The following is a 24,664-nucleotide window of genomic DNA, read 5'->3' on the forward strand; positions in this document are numbered from 1 at the left end:
CCAATTTCCATTATTTTGAGGTTACTGAATTGTAGAAGAATTGATAAACGGCAACGATTGTAACCAAACTTTAAACCTCAGCTTCCCCACCTTGCCCCAGCAGTGCAAACTGGCTGAGCACGGTTACTCTGGAAGGACTAAAGAGCAATGGGAACAGGTCTTCAGAGGCTCGCCCCAGGCTGTACACGGAATACAAGAGAGCATGCAGCATGGTTACATAGACTCAACTTTCTTCCCTCCCCCCACCCTCCCCGATTCAACACACACAAAACCCCTCCACCAAGGAGAATATTGTTGTGACGAGGCACTTGAATGATAATTGGAGAGTCCCCAGGAAAAGGCCTTCCCCTCACAGTGAAGTGGGACAAACAGAAGAGAGCAGTTTCTCAGGACTCCATCTCCTCTTGGTCAAGCGGTGGTGGCACAAAGCTGATTACTTCATCGTAAGTCAGGCCTGGTGGGAAGAGCGTGACAAAGTTAACAGGCAGTACTAAAGACATCCCTCATGCAAGAAAGCCTGCAACCATCTTAAAGGTTCTAACACTATTTTAAATTACAAACATGGTTTAATTAAGAAGAAAAGAATAGTTACACCATTCTCAGAGACTAACATCCACAATAAAAGGTACTTCCAGAGCGTTGAGGAGATGTGAATAAGTTTGAAAACACAAAGACGTGAGCAACTACGTCGCCTACATGTTTGTATGCTCATAGTAATAATGTTACCAGGGATTATGCTAATTATGTGTGCAGCACGTGATCGATTCACTCAGTATAAGGACCTCAGAACGAATAGGATGCCCACGTTTTTATCAGTTAATTTCTTTTGTGCCTCTTAACTACCATGGCTTAGCTGAGCGGCAGCTATGGAATGGACCACAAGGGAAGCAGGCTGGCTCGCTCTCTCCCGTCCCCCAAACTCACTTTTCCATTCTTCAATCTCAAGTTCTCTGCTTTCAAAAGACTGGTCATAGGGGTCTGCCACTGGTTCATCGTCTGGGTCATGATACTGAGCAAAGTAGGCATGAGCCAACGCTTCTGCTGCAGTAATTCGTTTGTCTGTATCCAGTACCAACATCTTCTCTAGCAAGTCCACAGCTGCAAAAGCACCGAAACAGAAAAGATTTTACACAGCGAACTGCACGACATCATGCTCTGAAATGTAAGCTCGTAAAAGCCCAATGGATATGAGCAATCTGTAGTTTCTCAGGACCCACCATTGTCCACAACTTCCTCCTCTTATACCCTCAGCCCACACACACTTTGTAAACTCTGAAAATGGTAAGTAGCTCTGTTCTGAACTACCTCTGCAGTCAAAACAAAACTTCGGGCAAGCCATGGTGTCCCAGGACATGCTACCTTCAGCTTCAGGAAGAGCACAACATTTAAAAAGCGAGCCTTACCTAGTGGATTGGCACCAATAAACACATTTTCAAAATTCATTTTCGGCATGTAAGACAAAGACTGAATGTAGTTTCTTGCCTGTGGAAATAAATACTCTGTTGAAGTATAATACAATGTGGCCACCAAGACAGAGTACATTTCAGTCATCCTGAAGCACCAGTTACTATGGTCTGTTTCCTCGCTTTGCCTTCTCTTTACTCATTCTGATACTTAGTAAGCCCATCATTGTTATCCCTTCCCAACTAAAGGCCACTCAAGACAGGAGAGGAAGAGCTGACATTACTTAGGGTTCATGCAAGACTGAAAAGCAAAGAGGTGCTGCAAGAGCCGACTGCCTTGGCGTCCCTGTAAGGCTGCGTGCAGTCTGGGGTCTGTTGGTAAGCCACACAACATGGCACACAATGCAAAACCGACTCACATCCAGGCTCTCCTGACTCTCAGAAGTCTGCGGTTAAGTACACACTGTCCAAATCAAGTCTTCATTTAGTACAGAAATCTTGCTGAAGAGCAGGTAGTTAATTGCCCACCCCATGCCACATGCGAGCATATCATCTACAGAAGCAGCGAACACTGCAAGTGAAGACCTGCCCTGCGAACCCCCCTCGTCTGCTCAGGTCTCACCTCATGGCTGGGCATCCTGTTAATGAGATATGCAGGGGGTGTTCCCGTCAGACGCATGATCTGCTGAAGCTGGTTAATATCTTAAGTGCCTAGTCAAGGGCTTTGTTAAAAACAGTGCAAAAACCATTTTAAACAGAAAACAGCTGCATACAAAGCATCTCTTCTGCAAACCACAAGGCAAAAGCCAAACAGGCAGGGTCCACTGATTCTTTCAAATACTTGTGAAAAGTTTAGCAATTGCACTAGTGAACACTTCAAACAATGGAGAATTACTGATCAGTTGGTAACAGTGTCAGTACAGAAAGTATTTCTGTCCGCCGTAAGTAGCATTACACTACAATGCCGTTGCGTTCACATTTCCCAACAGTTTTAAGCCACCAGAGTAGATGTTTCCTTTGGCTGAAGCTACTCCTCAAAAATTTTCCTAGGCTGCTGCAGCTACAGACAGCCTCAGGAAAATGAACAAAAATTAAAACAGAAATAAAAATTGTATCCTCTGCACTGGTTACCAGCTTTTTTTCTTGCTGCATAGAAAGTACTTAAGTTCCTTGTGGTGCAAAGTGAAATCGGCTCACAACTGACACCTCCTTCTAAACAGCTTTGAATGCACGTTGATATGTGGGCGAAGTGACAGAAGGCAATAAATGCAAAATTAGCAAAACATTAGCATTGCATAAGACAGAGTTAGCTGATGTCAGTGAACTGACAGAGAAAGTAACAGCAAGTGAAGTAATGCAGCAGAAAACCAGAATTCATTACAGTGACACACTGAAGGCCCTCAAACAATAGTTTTGCTATCTCCATACAATGGAAAAAACTAGTAGAAACAGTACTTCACTGCATTTTTTTAAAAGGACTCTTGATTTGGACCTGGCTAAGAGCAATTATTCTTTTTACTGTGCAATGTTAAAAAAAAAAAGACCCATTTCAATCTTACGTATGCAAACTAATCTTTTGCTTAACCTAGTCAACTTTTAAGCTCATCTCTCTCGCTAATCCCCTGGACTTCAAATACCAGACTACCCTTAAGGTCAGTTCACAGGGCACCCAGAGCAACCTGTGTTATTCAGTTCTAACCTTTCCAAGGGTGGAACATCCCAGGGCTTTTTAAATTGGTATGATATGAAGCAACTTGACCAATTGGTTTCAACTTGCACCACATGTCTACCTTCATCAAACGTTAATTCAAGGCTAACCTCATATTTTGCATTTACCGTCACTGTTACGTGAAAAAGAACATAAGCTGCAGTACAAAATAATCTTCTCACTCTCCACCATGCTGATCCTCCATTACGTATCAGAAACAGCAGAGCGACTTGCTGAAGTACGCTGCTAGTTACCTCTAGGCAAGTTCATTGCTCACTACGCAGTGACTTGTTAATCTGTACTGTACATCTCTTGCTGTAACTTTTATGCATTTCACCTTCAAAAACAGGTAAAATTAAATGCCATTTAATACTATCTTCACAGAAGTTCACAATTCAAGATTAAAACAATCTAGAAATGGTAGTATGGCTGAAAATAGAGGTCACCCTTTAAAAAGGAGACTGCAGAAAGCTTTCTGCAATTACCTTGATAAAAAGGCCCGGTACAGCAATACCCTTTAAATACATGGCACAATGAGTTATATGCTCAGCAGACTATATACTGTGGGCCCTGGAAACAGCTGCCACGTAAAAGCACCTAAAAGGCATTTTGGATTTTGTGCTAAAAACCTAAAGATGGTGGCACTAGCATTTCAGAAATTAATCATACTATAGAAGGGACTGTGTGTGTTTAGAGGATAACACACTCGCTCCTGTTAAGAAAGATCCTTGGGCAGGCAATCTGGTGAAATAATAAATCGAGATGAGCCTCAAGCTCTTAGCTGTGAAAAATACTTCCCCAGCAGCATCTGATCATACAATATATCACGAAGTATAAACCCACAAACTGAAAGAAAAGTCACGAAGCAGTAAAATGAGAATATGGAAGGAAGAAATCATACCACAGGCAGAGGTAAGAGGAATAAAGATCAGATACAAACAGCATATGAATGCAAAGCCATCCAAGAGCAAAGAATGACAAAATAAGAAAAATAACAGAAAAGAAATCCCAACACATACTATAGATAGACTACAGGAGGGCAACACACAAACTTGGAACTTCCGAAAGGGCAGATATTACAATCAAAGTATAAACTCACAGACTCTGAGGAGATTTTCTTCAAAAGCTCAGGCCCTGGGGTTCCAACGAGTCTCAAAATGAGCTTCAACTGATCAATATCTAATGATGGACCATAAAGGAAAATGCTGGGACAAATCAAAATGAAAAGCGCAACATATCAGCCTATTAATGTTGAAAGTTAATGCCTGCCAAGGCCTCGACTGAAAAGCTATTTTAAGCAAACTGTATTAATTCCTCTCGCTTACAATTAAATACCCCCATATAACACAGCTCTGTCTGATGCAGACAGATTGAACAACTCATCTACAAATACACCACATGCATTGAATCGTCGCTGCATCCTTCACTACCGCAGAGCAGAAGTCAAAGCTCACTGGCAAAGGATCGGTTTACATGCTCACCTCACCCCTTCAGGCCCCACACCAAAGTAGATGCAGTTAGCAGGATTAGGTTGCGTTAGTGACAGATGAAGTAAAGCAGAAGGCTGAAGAGTGTAGGCACTAATATTAAAAAAGAAAAAGTCAAGGCCTTTTGTGAACACCTTCCAAGGTAATCCAGCCACTTATAAAACTTCGAAAGCAAGAAAACGACTGGACCCTGCTCGCGACCTACAGCATCCCTAACCCTGAAAATGGGGTCCACCTTTCTCAGGCCTGAGCAGCAGGGTGCTGCAGCTAGCAGAGCGTGCTCGCCCCCCCAGCTCCCCAGGGACTGGCAGGGCAGGAGGCCAGAGCACCTGGGTCTCCCTTCTGCCCTACAGACCCACTGGAGCGGCAGGGAGAACAGAATATGGGCTCAGATTTAAAATCTCTATGTAGCTCTCAGGACATAACATTGCTGTTGTATCCAGAACAGAGCTTCCACCAGGCCACCTACTGATCTGAGCAGTCCTCTTTGACAAGGCAGGCAAATTAAATATTTGGAATAGGTGACAAAATGTACACTTGAGGGGAAAAAAATCCACTAAAAACACAGTTTTATGTCCAAAACTCAAGATATAGTAAGGAGACACAAGGTATCTTTTTAAAGCCATTAAAAATAATCTCCCTTCTCTGAATTATCCTCGATGCTAGTAGTGATTTCAGACTGTGGCTGTAATGTTTGATAGAATTTTAAGGGCAAATACAAACTTGTTACACATTTTCCTTTCAATAAAAGTAGTCTACTTACTAGACAATGTTTTTTCTGGGAGCAGTGCCTTCCTGATGTTTTAAGACACAGTTACAATTCCTTGTTAGAGTATCTTTTAATTCAAGTACTACAAGAACTTCAGAAACTGTCCATTTTTTAAAAAAGCCTGAGAGTTCATGTAATACTGGCAAACTGTGTATGAAGGAAATAATGAATACTTTGTTAAAACCTTTATTTTCTGATGTAAACCTTGGGCTAAAGTTTCAAGTATGAAATGAATTAGAAGTCCTGGATATAGTACTTTGTCAGAACAGCTGAACTAATTTATCACATCAAGTTGATTGGCCACCTACTTAAACACTCAAAACCTAAGAGTAAACCCAATGTACCTAGTTGGATTTAGCTTAGCTGCTGAATTGCCAACTCTTAATTGTCAAAGCTTAAAATGAAATCAGCATATCTACTGGTGTAAGCGAATTAGCAGAGGGTGCCATACTAACCACGATTAGCTCATTTAAATTGGCTTTTCTTCAGCGCCATTTAAAACAGCCTTTACATCTTTCACTCACTCTTGCGCAAGAAACAGTTGTGCAAATTTCAGACAGCTAACATGCCTCAGAAGTCACATGCCATACCTCAGTTTAAATATTTAAGTTCTTTTAAAGGCATTTAAAATCATGTGCACCAGGTGTGCCAACAATATTGCTGCCCACTTTGCTGTCAGCACTGTTCCCAGGGAAAATTGCTATTAGAAGATACTTGTGTAATATGCTTCAGTGACTTCTTGGATAAGCAAGAGAACACACCGAATGTGTAACTGGCACTGCCACAGGCATGCCAAAACCCAAGCCCTGCTTCTAGTTTTAGGCCTGCCATCCATAACCCACTGAATTGCAGCATTCATGTAACTACAGGGCCTACCACGTCCCAGAGAAATGAGCCATAAGCAATTAAAGACAGGAAAAACACTTAGTAAATACAAAGCAAAAGAAAAAATAACACATGTGCATGGAGAAGGAAAGCGCGGCATGCAAACCCCAAACGCCACCACCACGGTCCCCCCGACGACTGATGAGTCTCAGTGATTCTAAAATTCAGGAAACAACCTGCCATCACCATCAGCAGCAGGCATCGCAAGATTGTAAGAGCTTATCCAGGCAAAGCAAGATTCAGAAGTTGTTTTAGCTGTCACCACAAGCAAGAATAAGATGTATCAGAAGAATACACAATTTCAGACTGGTTAGTTATCATGGAAGCACCACACTACTGAATAAAAATAATAACAAAAATACTTTTCAGAGTTTAAAGGGAATACAGTCAACTTAAAACATACAGAAAAAGAAAATTGGCTAAACTAGTATAAAACATTCAAAATATTCTTGTTTGTACTTTATATAATTTTATGAATCATTTACATTACAAGAGCTGTAAAAAAATTACACATTTTTAACAGAAACTGATCTTGGCATAAGACAGATATGATAACAAAAAGAAAGCCTCTAGCTCACATTAAAATCCCGAAGGATTCTGATTTTCTTTACCTCAGTTTTTCCATCTCTGACTAGTCTTTCCCACAACCTTGCCCCCCTTCTCCACCTCCTGGCAGAGATTTTACCAATATTAGAAATCCATCTTTCATCCAAATATTTCCACCCATAGATTACAATAGGAACAATTCAGTCAGCTTACATTCAAAATTGAAGCTAGAAATATTGTAATAATCCTGAAAAACTAAGTGCATATAATCATAGGGGGCTTTTTTCTAAGAGTATCTACAATTCTTGCTTGAAGACAATGACAGCCATGTTCAGAATCTCTACAGATTAGGTCCTTCAGAACTTAAAATTAAATTCAGCATCAGTTTATCAGTGGCATAATCATCACAGACAGCACTGAAGATCATAATCTCAGAATACAACTTTATTACTTACCAGATTAAATTAACTGTACAGCTTGCCTGTACTGAAGCCCCTTACGAGTAATATATGCATCTCTGTGCCATATAAAGAAATATCTGATGGACTGTAAATAACATCACACCATTTCTGCTAAATCCTTGGTGAAAGGGACCAATATTTCAAATAAAAGAACCATCTGAACAGGAGGATGATCATTCACCTGGAGCATGCGGAAAAGGCATTACCTGTTCTGTCACTATTTCATTTTGGAGATGTGAAGCTATGTAATTAACATCTTGAGACCAAACAGCAAGAAAAATGACAATTTTTCAGTTGTCCAACAGGAGCAGCTTCCTGAACACACAGAATACATGGCCACATTGCCTCCAACTGTAAAGTGAATTCCCTAGAACTGCAGTGGATTTGGAGATACTATATCCTTGGCTACTAGAAGCATGGTAAATATACCTTGAATTAAGCATGTTAATATTAATTGTGATGTCAGTAAGTCAGCAATTGCATAGTGACACTGCAGGAGGAACACAGGCCTCAGCAAATCTGTGGGTACAAAGGAATTATTAAGAGCCCAGAAGTACCCAACAGGATCTACATCCGGAAAATTCTTAAAACTTTCTCCAAAAATCATGCGTGTATAAAGATTTCAAAGAGCCTTCCAAGCCAGGAAGAAGCTGGAACCCACTGTTATCTTAGTTCTGCTTGCTGTCAGCAAAACTGGAGTGAAAGCTGGCAGCTTGGTGCCTTTCTAGACCCTTGGATAAGTGTTACATACACAAAGAAGACTCATAACTACAAACCCTGCTCCCCTTATAGTTCTCACCTCATGATCAAACAGCGTATACATTACTTTAAGTGGGGAACCCCACACACAAACTCTAAAACTTTGTAGTACCACAGTTCTTATCTATAATGGGAAAGGATTGGGCCTTATTTTTCTTAAAATCTAAGCAATTCAGAATAGAAAAAGCATTTAATTCAAAAGCGTTACTACCATTTGCGAAAGAAATTGAGCATTTAAAGTAAAGAATCACAAACATCTGCTGGGAGATATAAATTAGTAACGTATCTTAATATGACAAAGCAAACAACTTAAAACCTACAAGTAAACTTTATTTTGCATTGCGGATATTATTGGCTATAGTTCACAGCTAAGAACGCAGTTTGAGAAAAAACTTTGCAGGCTTGGAAGATAACTGTTTTGTTCAATTCATAAAGAACACATTGTGAAGCATTTCTTACATATTGCAAATCCTATTAGCAAGTACTTTATGTGCAAGTATCAAGACTTTTAAAATCTAAAGTGTTACTAAGGTTAAACAGTGGCAACAGCTTAAAGATTTTTGGTTTTAGTCAACAATTCTTGATTTCTCATTTTTTCTTGACAGAAACAAAATCTGCCCAAACCAAATTATACATGCTAAATCAGCCAACAGAAATATGGCAACTTTTTTCTAGCTTTAAGCCACTTTTACGTTAGTTCTGCTTCTGTCCCTGACAACAGAAAAATACAGCAGAGATGACTAAACAGTAAAGTACAGCAAGTTCAAATTTGGAGAGATTATGAGGTGGAGACAGGCAGAAAAAGAGAAAAAAGGGTAAAGTTAAAGCACATTGAAAAGGGAGATGGAACTGTGTCAAAACTGGAATGAAAGCTGTCCCCCCCGCCAAAGATTTTTAGACTCTAGATGCGTTCCAGAAGTAACGTAGTACACACGAAGGCCAGCACTTCCAACACTAGCTTTCTTTTCATCAAATGCTAACATATTTTAATTAACATATATAAATACTAATAAATTAATAAAAGTTATTAAAATAACCCAACTGTAGTTGAAAGAATAAACTTCGGTGAAATGTGGGCAATGTAATTTTCTCTGGTAAGTAAAGTCCAATTTCTAGGCAATGAAAATATCTCGCCAGTAGTAAACTACACCTATACGTTGTGTGGCTGAACATAAGTTGCAAGTATAACAATTTGCATCAAGTCTCAGTTCTAATTTCTGGGGAAAATCATGACCAACTCTCACAAAGTGCTCTCCCATAAATTTGCTGAAGCGTCCTACCCAGCCCACTTTGGTGCAGCAAGAAAATCATTTTGAAAAGATTGTTATTCAAGCTTGATTTTTCAATCAATACAAGCATACAGTAAAAGAAGGCTCACAATCTGTTTACGCTCAAGCATGGAAGCGGAACCTAAACATTTCAGAGCAATTTGGAATGAGATCCTTGGCACTAAAGAATCTGCAAACCTACTGCTTCCATAGCATAGCACCAGGATACAGAAGAGAGGCCAGAAGGGATGCTTCACATTTGCTAGAAGCCTGAAGCACGAGAGGGTTCTTAGCAGACAGCCTACTCCATGCAGTTATTTTCTACAGACTCAAAGAGCAATGAGTTTCAATAAACTTAAAGGAAAGTAACTCCCAGAAACAAACACCATGTAAGTAATTCTAGTGATGCTAATAGACAATAAAGAGGAATAGATTTGCCTTCTTGCACATTGTGATTGTTTCATGTGCAGCAAAATCAAGAACTCACCTCATGATACTGTGAGTAAAAAGCCATTAATTTAAAAACAAATAAACAAAACACCCCACAACCAAACAAACCCAGAACTTCTTTTCTTGTGAAGTATGTGAAAGTGAAGATCTCTAACTTCCGTTTTAAAAATACATTACTTTTAAAGGATACGGTCTGTACCAGGGAACAACGTTCTTCCAGTCAACAGTTCAGCCATAATGCATCCCACTGACCAAATATCAACTGAACAAAATAAAATAAAAAACAAAACAACGTAATGCAGAAAAATAAAGTCTCAATAGAATCACTCTATCCAACAAGTACAAACAACTTTATCCTTAAATAGTCTTACAGCATTGAAACAATCTGAGATATGCTGCAAACTAACTGATACTGTTCAGTAACCACGCCGTCTAAGACTTGTCCAAAGAACAGAATACTAGATCAGGCAAATTTTCCTTCCAGAGATAACATGCATGGCACACCAAAGAGCTCGGGAGGAATCTACGCAATCAAAGAGGAAGAAACCTGTTCAAGACAACTCTGAGGAATCAATTTGCATATGGCCTTAACATGAATTCTACCCAAACAGCCACCAGCTATTATACTACAGATACAAGACAAGTCCATATACATGCACGAGGAAAAGAGAAAAGAGGAAGAAGTAGTGAGGCAGGAAATCAGAGTAGCACATTATTTTCTTGGTCCATATGTTCTCCTGTACAAGAACTATTCTCAGCATTTGCTTTTCTTCTCTGTGCCTGATCTGGAAGCATTGTAGGGAAGCACTTTGTGTTGCTGAGAAGATACTGGAAACTGCGAGGAAGATACAACTGTGAAGAAGTGGCTAAGAGAAGAGCAAAGGAAGGGAGATTTATGTACTTTTTAGCATTTCTTCACACCACAACTCCAGGCATTTTTCAGCATATTCCCAGCAGCTTCCTAGAAACACACCTTCTCCTCATCCAGGTACATTCCATTCACTTACTTTAAAAACCACTGTGCTAGGAAAAATAAGGGGTAAGTAAGTGCTGACAGTATTTTGCTGATGGCAATTTCAAAGGTTCAAGTTTAAAGAAGTCCTGTGAATGCTATCACAATGATTCTTAGCTTACACCTGGTAGACTGTGGTTCAAATACAATTCTATGCCTGCCTTTTTCTGATCACCCTTACCGAAGCGTAATTACCATGACTGCCAACTCATGCGATCAAACGGAAAGGAGCACGTACAGAGAACAATCTCTTTTTTTTCAAAATTCAGGAACCGAAAAGCCTTGTGTTAGTTAAATGCACTACCTGTCTGGTTGTAATGCATCCAGTTCAGCATGATCTCAGGAGCCCTGTACCACCGGGTAGCCACATACCCGGTCATCTCATCATCTGTGTGTCGGGCCAAGCCAAAATCCAGGATCTACGGAACAGAAAAGACATCCACTGACTACTGCAGCAGAACGATGCAAACTAGTTACAGCAAGTAACGAGGCAGTTACTGGATTGGGTGGAGGAGAGGTGGTGCAACTGCAAAAGCAGATTATGAAACTAAGTTTCACAACCTGCTAGAAGACACTAGCCTAGAACAGCGTAGGACTCAACAACCAGAATTATGTCTGGATATCTTCTCTCTAGAAGAACTAAACCCAAACTAAAGCTGTTAACTCTTCACTTTCATGATGAGTCATTAAAAACACATGAACAGATACAGATAAAACCTCCTTACAGCCCTTTACAGCTGGGAAGGGCATTATTGCTTTGGACCACAAAAGTATTTCCATAAGGAATTATTTTGTCTCTTTAATTCCAAGGGACATCAACAAGGCATTCACTCAAATCACAGTCAAACCAATCAGACCTTGTGATTACATTACCTTTAGCTCGCAGTCTTCATTTACCGCCAGGTTACTAGGTTTTAAATCCTAAAAAATTAAACATCAGCATTACGGCGGTTTATATGTTGTTTCACAAGTCTAAAGTAGATAAAAATGTAAATGCAGACAGAAAATAGATTCTAACTGGCTGTAAGTATCAACCCTCCATACTCAGGAAAATTATTTTATCCCAGAGTCAGCTATCTCTTTTGTGGTCCTCAGAAGTGTCACATATAAGCAAAAACGCATAAAGGCTTATTGCAACACCAGTGCTGTAGATGTATATTTAATAAATAGAGAACCTATTTCACAAAGATACAAGTTAAACATAGGCAGGAGCAGAAACTATGGATCTTGACAACCACTTACCATGTTTGACCTTTAGACTGTTTAACTGAAATAATTCTCGGAAAATTTCTTCTCGTTTCTACAGGTGTTACACTGTAAGATTCTGCACTGCATTTTTTAAAGACATTGGTTGAGTACAGGATGCAATCTTAGGATAAATACTCACCCTGTGTATTATGTCAGCTGAATGGATGTACTGCAAGGCAAGATGACAAATTTTATGTAACAGTCCAAGCAGCCTCCTTCTCATTTCTTCACTAGACAATACTGCCCTACCCCTTCCCACACAATTCAGATGCTATAGCTAGTCTGCAGATGGAACCGAGTGTGCGTCTATGGGTTTCAAGTAGGTAGGTGTTTCACTTTGTCCCTCCTTAGGAACACACAGGAGCACGGCCACCACAAGCGGGAACAACACAAGTATACAGAACTGAAGACATGGAAGATGCATAGTCAGAGCAGATTAGAGCGCAGCGTACTTCATAATTTTTCAGACTCTGCCCATAGGAACATATAGAAGTATTTCTTAAATGATACATAGCTTTACTGATACAGAGCTCCAAAGAGGTATGAAGTGAAAGAATGATAATAAAAGGTTATCCTACAATACGTTAGGGAAGTTACAGAAGCCCTGTTAAGTACTCATATGAATCTCTGAGGATACAACATTCATCAAGAACTTCCACCTCCCATCAATGAGCTATCAACACTCAGGTAGGACAGGTGCAAGTACCTTCAGTCCCCGAAGAATTTGGTATATGAGGAACTGAACATGGTCATCGGTGAGTTTCTGGCATTTCACAATGTTGTTCAGATCTGCTCCCATAAGGTGTGTCACCAAGTACCTATGAACAAAAGGAAACACATAGGCTATGAAGCAATACCTTCACCAGGATTAGGATAAAAGTCCCCTATGAAGCTCCAGTAGCAGGGCTGACCGTCCCAAAGCGTGTTGCCAAATGAAATATAGTTCGCGACACTTTAAATAACATAGCAGATTAGAACGCAGATTCCTACAGCGCTGGTCAATAAAACACAAGTGAATAAGTTTGACGATCCAATAGTTTAGGATGTCCTACTATCTTTTGTGTTGGAATTCAGAATTGTTTGTGAAAGATGGCAGACAAATTAAGGTGGCAAATATTTCTATAATAATCTGGGAGATGTAAGGAAGATATAAAAGATGTTTTGTTGCAGTCTTCAGAGAAGTTACCTACACATCATTGAATTCTTCTAGTGACTTGGCAGGGGTGAACACATCCAACAAGCCAATCACCTAGAAAGAAAACAGTAAAGTGAAAAAGCTGTGAAATACATTCATAGTATAATATGATACAGTTACTAAGATCCTTTGTGGAGTACATGTTTCATTTCTAACTCCATGAATCATTCAGATGTAGACAAATTAGTATTCACACAAGATCAGAAAGAAACCTTCAATTCTTGTGTAAAAAAAAATAAATTAAGGTTAAAAATATACAGCTGTCTTTTCATACCAGCCATCCACTTAAAGCATCAAGCAGGAGCCATAACAAAAGGCAGGTGTAAACAAAGGTTTAGAATACCTTATTTTCAAAAAGCAGCTAAAGTTTGTTCAGGAAATAAATGGATGAGAAAAGCAAAAAAACAACCACCAGACAAAACTGTTTGCTTCCTGCTCAATCCTTAGTTATACTGTTGACTACATACTAAAATGAGAGTTGGGAGACTGTATTTATTTCATTTGTACTGAGCAACGGCTAGAAAAATTCAAGGATCTGTAACACAAGCAATGAATAATGACGACTACACTAGAACGTAAGTCAGGAAAACAGTACAATGCAGTGAGGACCTAATTTTCACAAACAGCTGACAGCTTCACACTGCCATTTGTATTTTGTGCCCAAAGAGCAGCTACTCCACCTTTCATTTTACAGCTAAACTGTTCTATCAGTAGAGAGTAAAGAGGATATGTATGCGTTACTTTGTGGAAAAGAAGACCTATACCTTATTATCCCATAGTTATCATCTTCCAGGTCATTTACAGCATTTAAAAAAAATCCAGCTGGTCGATAAAGTTTATTCTATTTTTCACCAGAATGTGCTTTTAAACCTTATTCTTCTTCTCTTTATAATAAATAATATTTTATTTTATGACTATATGAGACAAAGAGACAGGATCTCTTCAGCCACCTCCAAAAAACTCCTCCTCCCTTTTCAAGTCAGCATCTTACTTGTCTCGGATACACAAGCATCATGCACGTTTTAGCAACTTCAGTAATGGTTCCAGTGTGCATACGAAACCAGGAGTTGGACTCCCGTGTTCCCCTTCGCACCGTCCTTTTTATCTCATTGTTTGCACTTGTCAAGGATATCAGAATCAACTGAGTTACCTTTAAGCAGAGAATTAAAGACAAAATCTTTCGGGTACAAAATCTTTCGGGTACCTAGACTATGTTTTTGGAAAAGAGAGCAAGTGGGTAGGAAATAAAAGCCTCTGTCTAATCTATATTATACATTACAGATTACATTTTATTGAGGAAACAGAAGAGAAAAAACACTTTCCTGCCTCTCCTGATATACATCGCAGCAACTCCATTTCTAGACAGACATCTTCTTCAAACTCTAACATTCACATCCATCCTGTACAATAATTCTTGTGCTTACAGTTTCTTTCTCCAGTGGACTCTTTTGTATCAGTTTTTACAGAAAAATTCAACATTATCCACCCAGTTTAGCATGGAAAGACAAAAACCAACTTCGCTATCTAGACTTCAGGGTTTTTTTTCATTTACCACTTTTATCTTGCTACGCTAAAGCACAGTATCAAACTACCCACACCTTTCATGGAGTTTCACAAACACTGTGTGCAGTTATTCTGCAGCGCATCACCGACTCAATTCTAAGGAAGCGTGAACACCAGTAGCTTCAGAACCCAACTCCTAACCTTTTGCTCTCCCCTCCCAGCATTTTAGGATGTCACAGAGCTTATTAATTTCTTCATATGACAACAAACTCATTTGCTCTCCCATCTGCTCAGCGCTGTGCTTTATGCAAGCTAACAAGGCCTCCTGGAACTTGAAAATATAATGCAGACACACTCAAGTGCTCTGCAGGTCCATTTATTTGCTCAAGATCATCACGAACCAGACTAGATACAGGATACAGAGAACCATCCTATGCTCAAGCCCCTTAAACCGCCATGCCTACCAGATTTGCTGGTGTGTTCTGTACCACGTAAAACCAAGCGGTTTACTTCTGAACTGAGATCTGAACAGTCAACACACTAGCACTAATAAGCCTGCCTGAACTGGCTCTCAACATCTCTGCATCTGCAGGATTTTCAAACCACAACCTAGATAAACTTCCCACAGATAGATGACGGTATGATGAACTGATAACAAATATTTCATATCCAAACAAAATAACTTCTTTTTATCCCGTCCTCTCAAATCTACATAGGCTCTTTGCAATACTAATCCAAAAATATTAATGAATGCCAGACATGGAACTGTTGTAGTACCAGTCAATCTAATTTTCATTGCTTAACCTTATTAGCTTAGACAAAATGGACTGATATGCTGATTTTTTTTTTTTTTTTGGTAACAGACATTCAAAGCTTTCCTGTTTGCAGAATATCTCAGCTATGAGAAAAGGTCCAGAAAAAACTCCAGGGGATGGATATTAAGCAGGATCAAATGCTACATCTACTGTTGAAACAATGGGAACGTACAGAAGCACTGAGAAAGAATTGTTGACAATAGTACATATACACATCAAAAGTTCCAATTATGTTAGCCACACTAAAAACGCCACGAAGATTTAAGGGATACCAGCTGCTGACTGTGGTGGTTAGAAGCCACAACACACGACCACCACTGCCACAACAGAAGTTGTTCTGAATAGACCATCCAAGGAGAACCTTCCAGCGAAGTTAGGCTTGTTTGGCTTTTTGTGCTAGATAAGGATCCTAGGTTTGCTCAGCCCACTTCCAGAACAGTATTTCCCTTCTGCTAAGTTAGTCTTTGCTTGGACATGAAAAAAAATTTAAAAAATTAAAAATAATCAAGAGCCTTCCTTTCCTTTTGACATTCTGACAGCTCTGCAGAGGACAGGTTATGAGACTTTTTGCTCCACTGCATGGAATATCTGCTCCAAACTGCATACAATATAAACATGTCGGCATGTTAATGTCACAAACACACAGAACTGGTCAACCAACAGTTTTCTATACCAAATGGAGGTTATATCGGAAAACGGTTAGGCAGTGTATAGCATAGTTCAACATAACATTTGTCACATCCTATTTTGTTTCCCTGTTGATGATTTAAGTGGACAGCTTGTACGAAAAGCCATATGATTCCCAGCCCCCCTGCTTTTTCCCCTCCCTATTTTACCTACAGGAATCTAGTGAACATCTACTCCACACCCTTCTGACACAGGCAAGGCAGACGAAACAAATATGGAAATCCCTCCAGAAGACACTAAAAACAAACTTTGAGGTTTGGGGTTTTTTTTAATTAAATTCTTTAACACAACAGAAATTACAGCTTACTACAGCAAGCAAGCAGGAAAGTATAAGTGACATCATCTGTGCTGTAAATCCCTAAGACAGCATGAACCTGCTCAGCAGTAATTTCCAGATTATTCAAGGAAATATTAAGATTTTTTTAATATAAAATTGGTTATGTGTGGGTTTTTTTTTTTTAATTTTATCTGCATGCTTTTCTACAACCATAATCCCTTGGACTACTGCAAGCTTTGTATTTGTATTAGAAAAATGTATGCAACAAGATCCTTAAATGCAATCATGCTGGATGCTCACTGGAAAGTCCAACTTTAGACCAACTTTCCATACCATCTCCTTCAACTTACGTTTTCGTGTTTCATATGCTTAAGCAGCCGTAGCTCTCGGTAGGTCCTTTTGGCATGGATGATAGACTGAAATGGTCGGGACAGCTTCTTTACCGCCACACGCAACCCAGTTTTTGTGTCAAAGGCAGAACTACAATAAAGAGTAATCAAATTATCAAAATGAATTATTTATAAACACCTTCAAATCCACACTTAGCAACTATCTGGACACTGAGTCAGAGTCAACCCCATTTCTCCATTTCTGCAAGGAAAATAATTCCTAGGTATCCTGGTCCATAACCTGCACCCCCCACCCAAAATCCCCACACATTTACACAACTGTTGGTTTCTACCGAAAACGTTTAAAAGATCAGTCTTGCTCACACAGTAAAAGGAAATTTTGCCAAAAAAAAAAAAGAAATGTTGATGACTTTTCTGTCTAAAACCAGTTGTGCTCTTAAACATAAATATGGCAATAAAACTCTGGAGAGAGGAAGACTACTTGTAAATATTATCTGTATTCCTAAACATATTTTCATACACCACACTTCGTCACAAAATGCTATGCTCAAGATACTATCTTTTATGGTTTAAGTCCATACAAAAATCCAAGGCCTGTGCCTAATAAAATCAACTACGATGGCTGTTAATCACAACTGAAGCTGAAACCAAGCCTCTGTGGTAAATCACATCTAATCCTAAAGTCCTGTTATACAAAAACGCATGTGAATAAATGATATTTAGCTGCACATTACCAAAACTTGTCCCTTTAGCAGAAACTTTGTGCATATAAATAGTATTTCTTCTTAGAAACCATGAAGACTAACTCCATCCTATTTGGTAACTTTATATATTTGGTATTTTGTACAGTAAAATCGTCTTTTGAAGTAAGTCCTTATACAGCCTATTTATTTGTAATAAGCGAAAGCCTGATACTTTTGAAACAACCAAAAATTTAACACATGAAGAACTATGTTAAATTTCTGATACACTGAATAAAATCTTCCAGAGCTTAGGGCTTATATGTGAGGAACTAAAGAAATGTAGGTATTTAGCTGTGAACTAAATTACTCCTCTTTCTTCTCTTCTTTGATGTTCTTATCTAAAAAAGCTCTGGTTTGTCTAAAAGGAAGGAGGGGGAGAAACAGAGGATGTGAAATCAAGGTTACATTTGATTCAAGATAACAAACACAGGGAAAGCGTGGAACAGAGAAAGTCAGAGAAGGACAATATTTGTCTACTTTCCTGCTGCATTTTGATTTAGGGCAAACTCCTGATTCCATTTAAAAGCGAGTATGCACTAGTTCTTGATAAAAATCAAGTGAAAAGGAAAGCTATACATTTATAAATGTAAAGTGTGAAGCAGCTTAACTAACAGAAAGTTCAAAATCAATCACAAAAGTAGTCCTAGAACAAAACCACAACTGCATAGTCAACCCTCACCCCCCACCCTCGCCAAAGAAGCTATCTGAAATAACTGTAGTTATTTATTTTTAAAGCAACTAACTGGAATTAACTTGCAAAAAGACTCCTTATCTCAAAGTTGCTCAGTTTCCAAGGAACTTGGTACATGAGGTTTATGAGAAATAGAAAACAAAATACAAGCTTGTTTCTACGAACAGCAATCCCTCCCCTGGGTCCTGCAAGAGAATGGAAAAACCCACTGCGCACAACGAAGAAGAGCATCTCCTCCTATGTCAAGGGGCACCTGCATCCACACAGTGGAAAAAGCTCACTGGAAAAGATACGAAGATACAGCTAGACAGAAGATCACAGGAGCACCAAATTGTCATAGTTGAGTTACTCAAGCGACTCCATACTGTCTCAAAGAATGCCCGTTACCCACCACTTCCACACACGAGTTATCCTTTACACCTCACTCAGCCTAGGCAGACAAAAGAAGCCATTAAGCACTCATTTTTTAATCTTGATTTCAAATGATCTTCAGCAGGCCTTCAAACACCACTAGAACATCGATATTTAAGCTGCAACACTTCATGAAACATAGAAATCAAATTTTTTTAAGCTTCACGTACACCATTTTGCAACATACAAACATATCTAATTCAGGCTGTAATTATATGACAATATTTTAATGATACTCAAGGTGTTTTCTAGGACTTAGAGCAAAAATAAGGTTAGTCATCATAATTCAACACATGCTGTTGTGAATTAGTCATGAATCTTTACCAGCTTTCAAACATTTCGGGTACAAAAGGCAGCATATACCAGCATCTCTGTCGTCCTGAGAAGAAGGGGATCCCCTGCACGTTAACCACCTTCACAGCTACACAGTCAGATTTCTCTCCTGGTTTCCACACAATTCTCTTTAGAGAAGATTTCAGAGCCATGAGACATATCACAAGCTATTTCAGACTCCAAAGGAAATTCAAGTTCACCTTCTTTTTAATGACAATTTTGGGGTCACATCAAGTCACCATCCCACTGGAGTAGATGTACAACCTCCAAGGAGAATTGCAGTCAGCAGAACTGAGAAACTGTTTAACCAGCACAGTGATATTGGGCACAAGCCCTGGAAAAAAAATTTTGTATTACTGCACGTTCGCAATCTAGAGTTACTCTTGAAGTCAGAAGAATTCTAAGTCTGGTCACATTTGAGGCCTAGAGACTATGTCCCTACAGATAAAGGCATGCCGAGTAATTTTCTGCCAATATAGATAACTGCCTAATGGTTTTCACGAGTATGGAAGACACAGCTACAGAACAGCTGTCATGTTGGAGAACATTTTAAAGAACACTAAGCTGGCTTTCATCAGACTTAGACCAGCTGCATTACATTGATCATATTTCAGCTAAAAAAGCCCAACTGGGAAAAAATTGCACGATCCACAGTTTCAAATCCCATTTAGAACAAGATCAGCACAAGATTATCACAGCTTCCACGTTTTTTAAGCTCTTACACAGTATTGCGCTACAGCACACGAACTGCATCCATCTCACTCTAAGTGAGCTAAAACTACAATCCTGAGCTAACCTGAATTGAATCAGGAACGTAAGAGCTAGAATAAAACAATTACTTTAGAGAACCTATCCACTGATTCAACTTACATCTTCTTAGAAGTAAGATGTGAAGTAGTCTGAGGAACTGAAGTGCATACAGAATTACTTGAGAGTGCAATTTATTCAAACATTAGATAATCAGCATGTTAATTTTTGTGCAAAGACTATTTTGCTAAATAGTATGCTGCTCTTCGCTAGCACCTATGCAAATACCCAAGCTAACTGAATCTCTCTAGTGGTACCTTTGGAGTTAATTCATGCATCCCTAGTTATGGGCAGAAAAAACCCCAGTTCTTAGTACCTGTCAGTTTATCATTAACACCAGTCGCTTTTGAGTTCAGCCTATACATGCATTTCAATCAGTTACCCTCCTAAAACACTATGAAAAGTTGTAAATCTTATTCTCCTCTTCTACATTGGCTTCTGCTTCTAAGAAAGTGGCAATAAAAATCTCCCCACAGGACAGATGTGCTCACACTAATTTCATCTCTTAATATACGAAGTACCCGTGAAGGTTGAACTACTTGCCTTTGCTTTCAGAGCTCTGCTCAGGGCTTTTCTGTGCACTCCCATCTCCTGCTGGATCCCCCTTCCTCACGTGTGTTCTGCTAATCCAACCTGTACGGCTGCTTCATCCCACTCACAGATTTACAGTTTCCTATCACTCCTCACATATCTACCACACCTTACTGGAGACACAGGCACCTGCCCCCCCCCCCAGGTGCATACGTACTTTGGGGGCACTTGCACACTTTGATAAGGGATTAGTAAGCCTGAAGATGCACGTTGGTAAAAAAATAAAAATCCACAGAAGAACTGTTACTACAGAGGTGATATTTAGGGTTGTTACTTCATTTCCTCGGGAGTCCAATGTTTTAAAATTTCTTAAATCCATAGTATTTCTCTTTTAGTTTAAAAAGAGGGGAATTATCTCAGTATCTTCTTAACACCCAGGAAATTCAGAGTCAATGTTGGTACAACTGTGGGACAAATTGGGAAGAAATCACAGGTTTTGGAAGGATATATAACCTGACAGTCTACAAACAAAAAAGCTAAAAAGATTCTTATGCAAGATTTTGAGGAAGAGTTAAGTCTTGGCTGTTCAATTCCTTTCCAAATTAAATAAGGCAAGACAGAGAGCCTGCAAAGCAATTAAACCAAACCCCTTCTTTTACAAAGGTATCAACACAACACACGAAGAACTGCAGCAAAAAATACAACTATGAAGTAAACTCTTAAGAGTACAGCAAGTCTGCCTTCATAGCATTTTAGAAACTGATGGCAAAGATCATCAAAACACCTCTTTGCTTAGCTTAGAGCCAGCTGAACTAATGCCATTTGCTGAGACTTCCCTCCAGCACATCAAATGAAGCGATCCTCCAGCTAAACTGCGAGTCACCGATGGATCCCATCTCCATTCAGCAACTTCCCACTGCAAGATGCAGCATGATCTAGGCTCCGCTCTGCCTTACATCAAGTATTACAAGACTAACGCTTCAGGAACCCACACGTGTTTTGGTGTAGACCTGGTTACAAAATCCTTTTTTGTGCACAAGAGTATGTTGTATGAATATACAAAACTGTTGCAAGAATAAATGAAATAGCATTTCACACAACAGATGTCACAGCAGTCGTTACATGACTTAGTAATGGACAATCTGAGGATACATATCGATGTTTCTCGAAGTTTTGGAACTGAATCCCTACTTGCATCTCCACATACTTTCATTTTTTAAAAACAGATCCTGAAAAATACCCGAGTTGGCCGTTTGAACGTCCTCCTTCCAACACTGCACACAATACTTCCGAAAACACTGAAATATTTGCTCTAAGTTTAAGCGCATGCCTTAAGCTGCCTGCAGAAAACGCCTCTCCCTCTCCATCCACTGACTACAAAACAAAGTCAGGTTCTTATATTAGGGTGATCCGAGTCATACTCGGATTAGACATTTAAAGCAGCCTACAGCAGACAGCTCCATAGTCTAAGTAATTCACCTGCTGGCTTAACTATTTCTGTTTTATTAATTTTCCCCTCACTTTCTAGAAATTCCTCATTTTTAAATGCCTCATCTTGACAACTAAATAAATAACAGAGCATTTTATTACATTCTAATAGAATAATGCAGTAGACATACATGGAAGTATATTTAACCATGCAGTTTAAGGGTGGTTAAACCCCCACAATTTACTATCTCAACACAGAGGTACTCCAAACGCAAAGTCTCAAATGAAGCTAGGTAACTTTTTACTGCGGGGAAAGAGACCTCTAAAGGGACAGAGAGCGGAACAAGTCATTGCAGGAATATCCTAAATACTATGCATCACCATTTGCAGCTTAATAAAATGACATATATATGCAAGGGGTTTTGTTTGTTGCTTTGTTTTTTTTTTAAATTCTGACATACTTTCCATATCGCTAGTCTTTCCGAACCATAAATTTTCTGAAACATGTTTTTAGAAGAACGTACAGAAAACCATTAACACAGACTGCACTAAGACTCCTGTGCCACATGTCTGAAATTGCTTCCAATACAAAATTGTTTCATCTGGTCTGAACACAGTTGCACAATCTTTGAAAGTTTTGACACAGCAAAACAGGAAATTCATGATGCAAACTCCGTAGCTAGTGGTTGTGAAAACAAACTTTGGAAGTATTACATGCATAATGGAGATTGTGGGGAGGGGCAAAACAAGAGGAATGGGATAGACGGTGTAGGGTCAACCTTAAAAATACAACAGACAAGGCACTGAGCAAATTCATTTCCTACTACATTCAGGGGGGTTGTAACTCTGTGGCATTTACAGGGGTATTTATCAGCTAGGGCAGCAAGGACCTTCTTTCACCAGAACTAAACCCATCTATTAAAAAAACCCCAAAACTCAGCAAGTACATTGGTTAATCTTACTACTAGAATTGACCAGCCTTTGTCTTTTATGAAATATAAGCATTTGCATATGTGAGGCACAGCAGTTTTAAGAAACACATGTTATTTAAGCTGAACCCACCAACCATTTTATAACAGTAAGTTCAGAACAGACGAGAACTTTATTTCTTTAAAACTGCAGCACATGCAAAGCAACTCCTTTTCTTTACCGGTAGAGTTCAATATGCATCCCTCCTTACGATATAACATAAATTATATTCACCATATAAATTTGCACATTATGTTAATGAAAAAAAAATTCACACACAGCGGCAGAGCAGCTGTGTAATCATTATACACCCATATTTGAAAATTCTGATCACATTTTGACAGAGCCAAAGAACAGATAATAAAAACCAGAATGCTCGTGTGGAAAACCTTTCATAATAAAAGGACACAATAATCTGTGAACACTTTCATACAGCTCTACTATATGACTGTTGAAGTCTGTCAAACCAAATCAAATACAACCTTGTATTTAAGATTAAACAATGTATACAGCCCTGTTAATTTATGTTTAATGACCAACATACTTCAGCAGAGAAACTACAAATTAAGGAAGTATTGTATTTCGCACGTGTAACCTGTCATATGTTTTGTTCTATTAGGTAAGCATTAAAAACTAAACTCTTATCTTCAAGCTCTCTGTATTTCTGCAGGTCTCATACCAGGACTTTACTCTCCCAGGCAGCACATCATGCAGGACTTCTGTCATTCTACAGAAATAAAACAAGTTTTCCTGTGCTGATCTGCTATTGCCAAGTACCAATATTTTTTTGGAAACCCACCGTTACAAGGCAGGGATGCAAAAAGGGCCCTCATAGCCTTCCCTCTACCTCCCCCATCAACAGATTCCAGTTAAAAATATAATTGCCTCAAATATAATCTATCCTTCTAGTGCAGAAGGAAACTGGGACAAGAGCTGCCAGGCCCTCAGCTCTGCAAAGCCAGCTACGGGGGACTTGCCAGCCTCCATCCCTCTCCACCCCCCACCTACTAACAGCAAGAAGGCACGGTGAAATATGTCTATATGAGATCATTCGGGGAGGGGGGGGGGGTGGGACATGATTATCTTCCCCTGCAAAAATGTTTCAGTGCCACCTGCCATGTGGTGCAATCCCCGACGCATTCCAAAGACAAGACTGCGGCTTCCCGGCAGTACCGCTCTTAAACCGGGAGGAAAACTGTTTCTTGCAGGAGACTGGGGAAAAAAGCTGGGGGAGAGGAACCCCCGGAGGACAAGCAAGCCCCGCTCTCCGCGCTCTGCTTCCCGCGGTCACCGCCCTGCGCGCATCCCGCCGCGGGTCCCTGCAAGCCGGGGCCGCTTTCCAGGCGGAGAGCCCGGGCAGGGGCCGAGGGGGTGGGCAGCCACCTGACGCGACCCCCCCACCACCACCGCCACCCCGTCCCCTCCCAGCACTCACCAGACGGAGCCGTAGGCCCCGGAGCCGACCGGGGAGAGGTTCTGGTAGCGCTCGGGCACCTCCCACACCGTCTTGTTCAGCTCCTGCCGGTAGAACTTTGGCCGCTCCTGAGACATCTCGGCTCCGGAGCCCGCCCCGCCCGGCCCGGCGGGAGGGGGAGGCTCTGCCCGCGGCTGCAGCACCACCAGCACCGCCACCACCACCACCTCCTCCTCCTCCAGCAGCGGCGGCTTCTTCCTTCCTCCTCTCCTCTCCCCTCCCCGCCTCGCTTCTCCCGCGGGCGGGGGCGGCCCTGCAACAGCAACGCCCTCCCCGCCGCCGCCGACCCCTCACGCCGCCGACCGTTGGCCGCCGCCGCCCCGCCCGCTCGCGCTCCCCCCCCCCCCGCCTTCACCTCACCTCAGGGGGCGGGCGCGGTGACAGCGGGGCGCTGCGGGCCCTGTCCCCGCCTTCCCCGCTCCTCCTCCCCCGGTCCCTCCCTCCCCCGGCTCGC

At 40.4% G+C, this 24,664-nt stretch overlaps 1 protein-coding gene across 3 annotated transcripts; it reads right to left on the reverse strand.

Moving 5' to 3' along the window:
* Window positions 1-272: 272 nt before the first annotated feature.
* MAPK14 (mitogen-activated protein kinase 14) lies at window positions 273-24,330 on the reverse strand. Of its 3 annotated transcripts, none has more exons than XM_059831073.1 (12): window positions 24,172-24,330; window positions 16,824-16,953; window positions 13,187-13,245; window positions 12,703-12,814; window positions 12,136-12,165; window positions 11,622-11,669; window positions 11,053-11,167; window positions 9,927-9,998; window positions 2,026-2,105; window positions 1,404-1,482; window positions 925-1,098; window positions 273-454 (listed from the first exon to the last, which is right to left on the reverse strand). In XM_059831073.1, exons 1-12 carry the CDS (start codon window positions 24,285-24,287, stop codon window positions 387-389), a joined length of 1,083 nt encoding a protein of 360 aa, XP_059687056.1. In that variant the 5' UTR covers window positions 24,288-24,330; the 3' UTR covers window positions 273-386. The 3 variants fall into 3 exon arrangements, with proteins under 3 accessions (XP_059687056.1, XP_059687055.1, XP_059687057.1); XM_059831072.1 differs by lacking the exon at window positions 2,026-2,105 and adding an exon at window positions 4,211-4,290; XM_059831074.1 differs by lacking the exon at window positions 12,136-12,165.
* Window positions 24,331-24,664: the final 334 nt, after the last annotated feature.

The sequence above is a fragment of the Gavia stellata genome, chromosome 30, assembly GCF_030936135.1.
Source record: "Gavia stellata isolate bGavSte3 chromosome 30, bGavSte3.hap2, whole genome shotgun sequence".
In the NCBI taxonomy this organism is placed as follows: domain Eukaryota; kingdom Metazoa; phylum Chordata; class Aves; order Gaviiformes; family Gaviidae; genus Gavia; species Gavia stellata.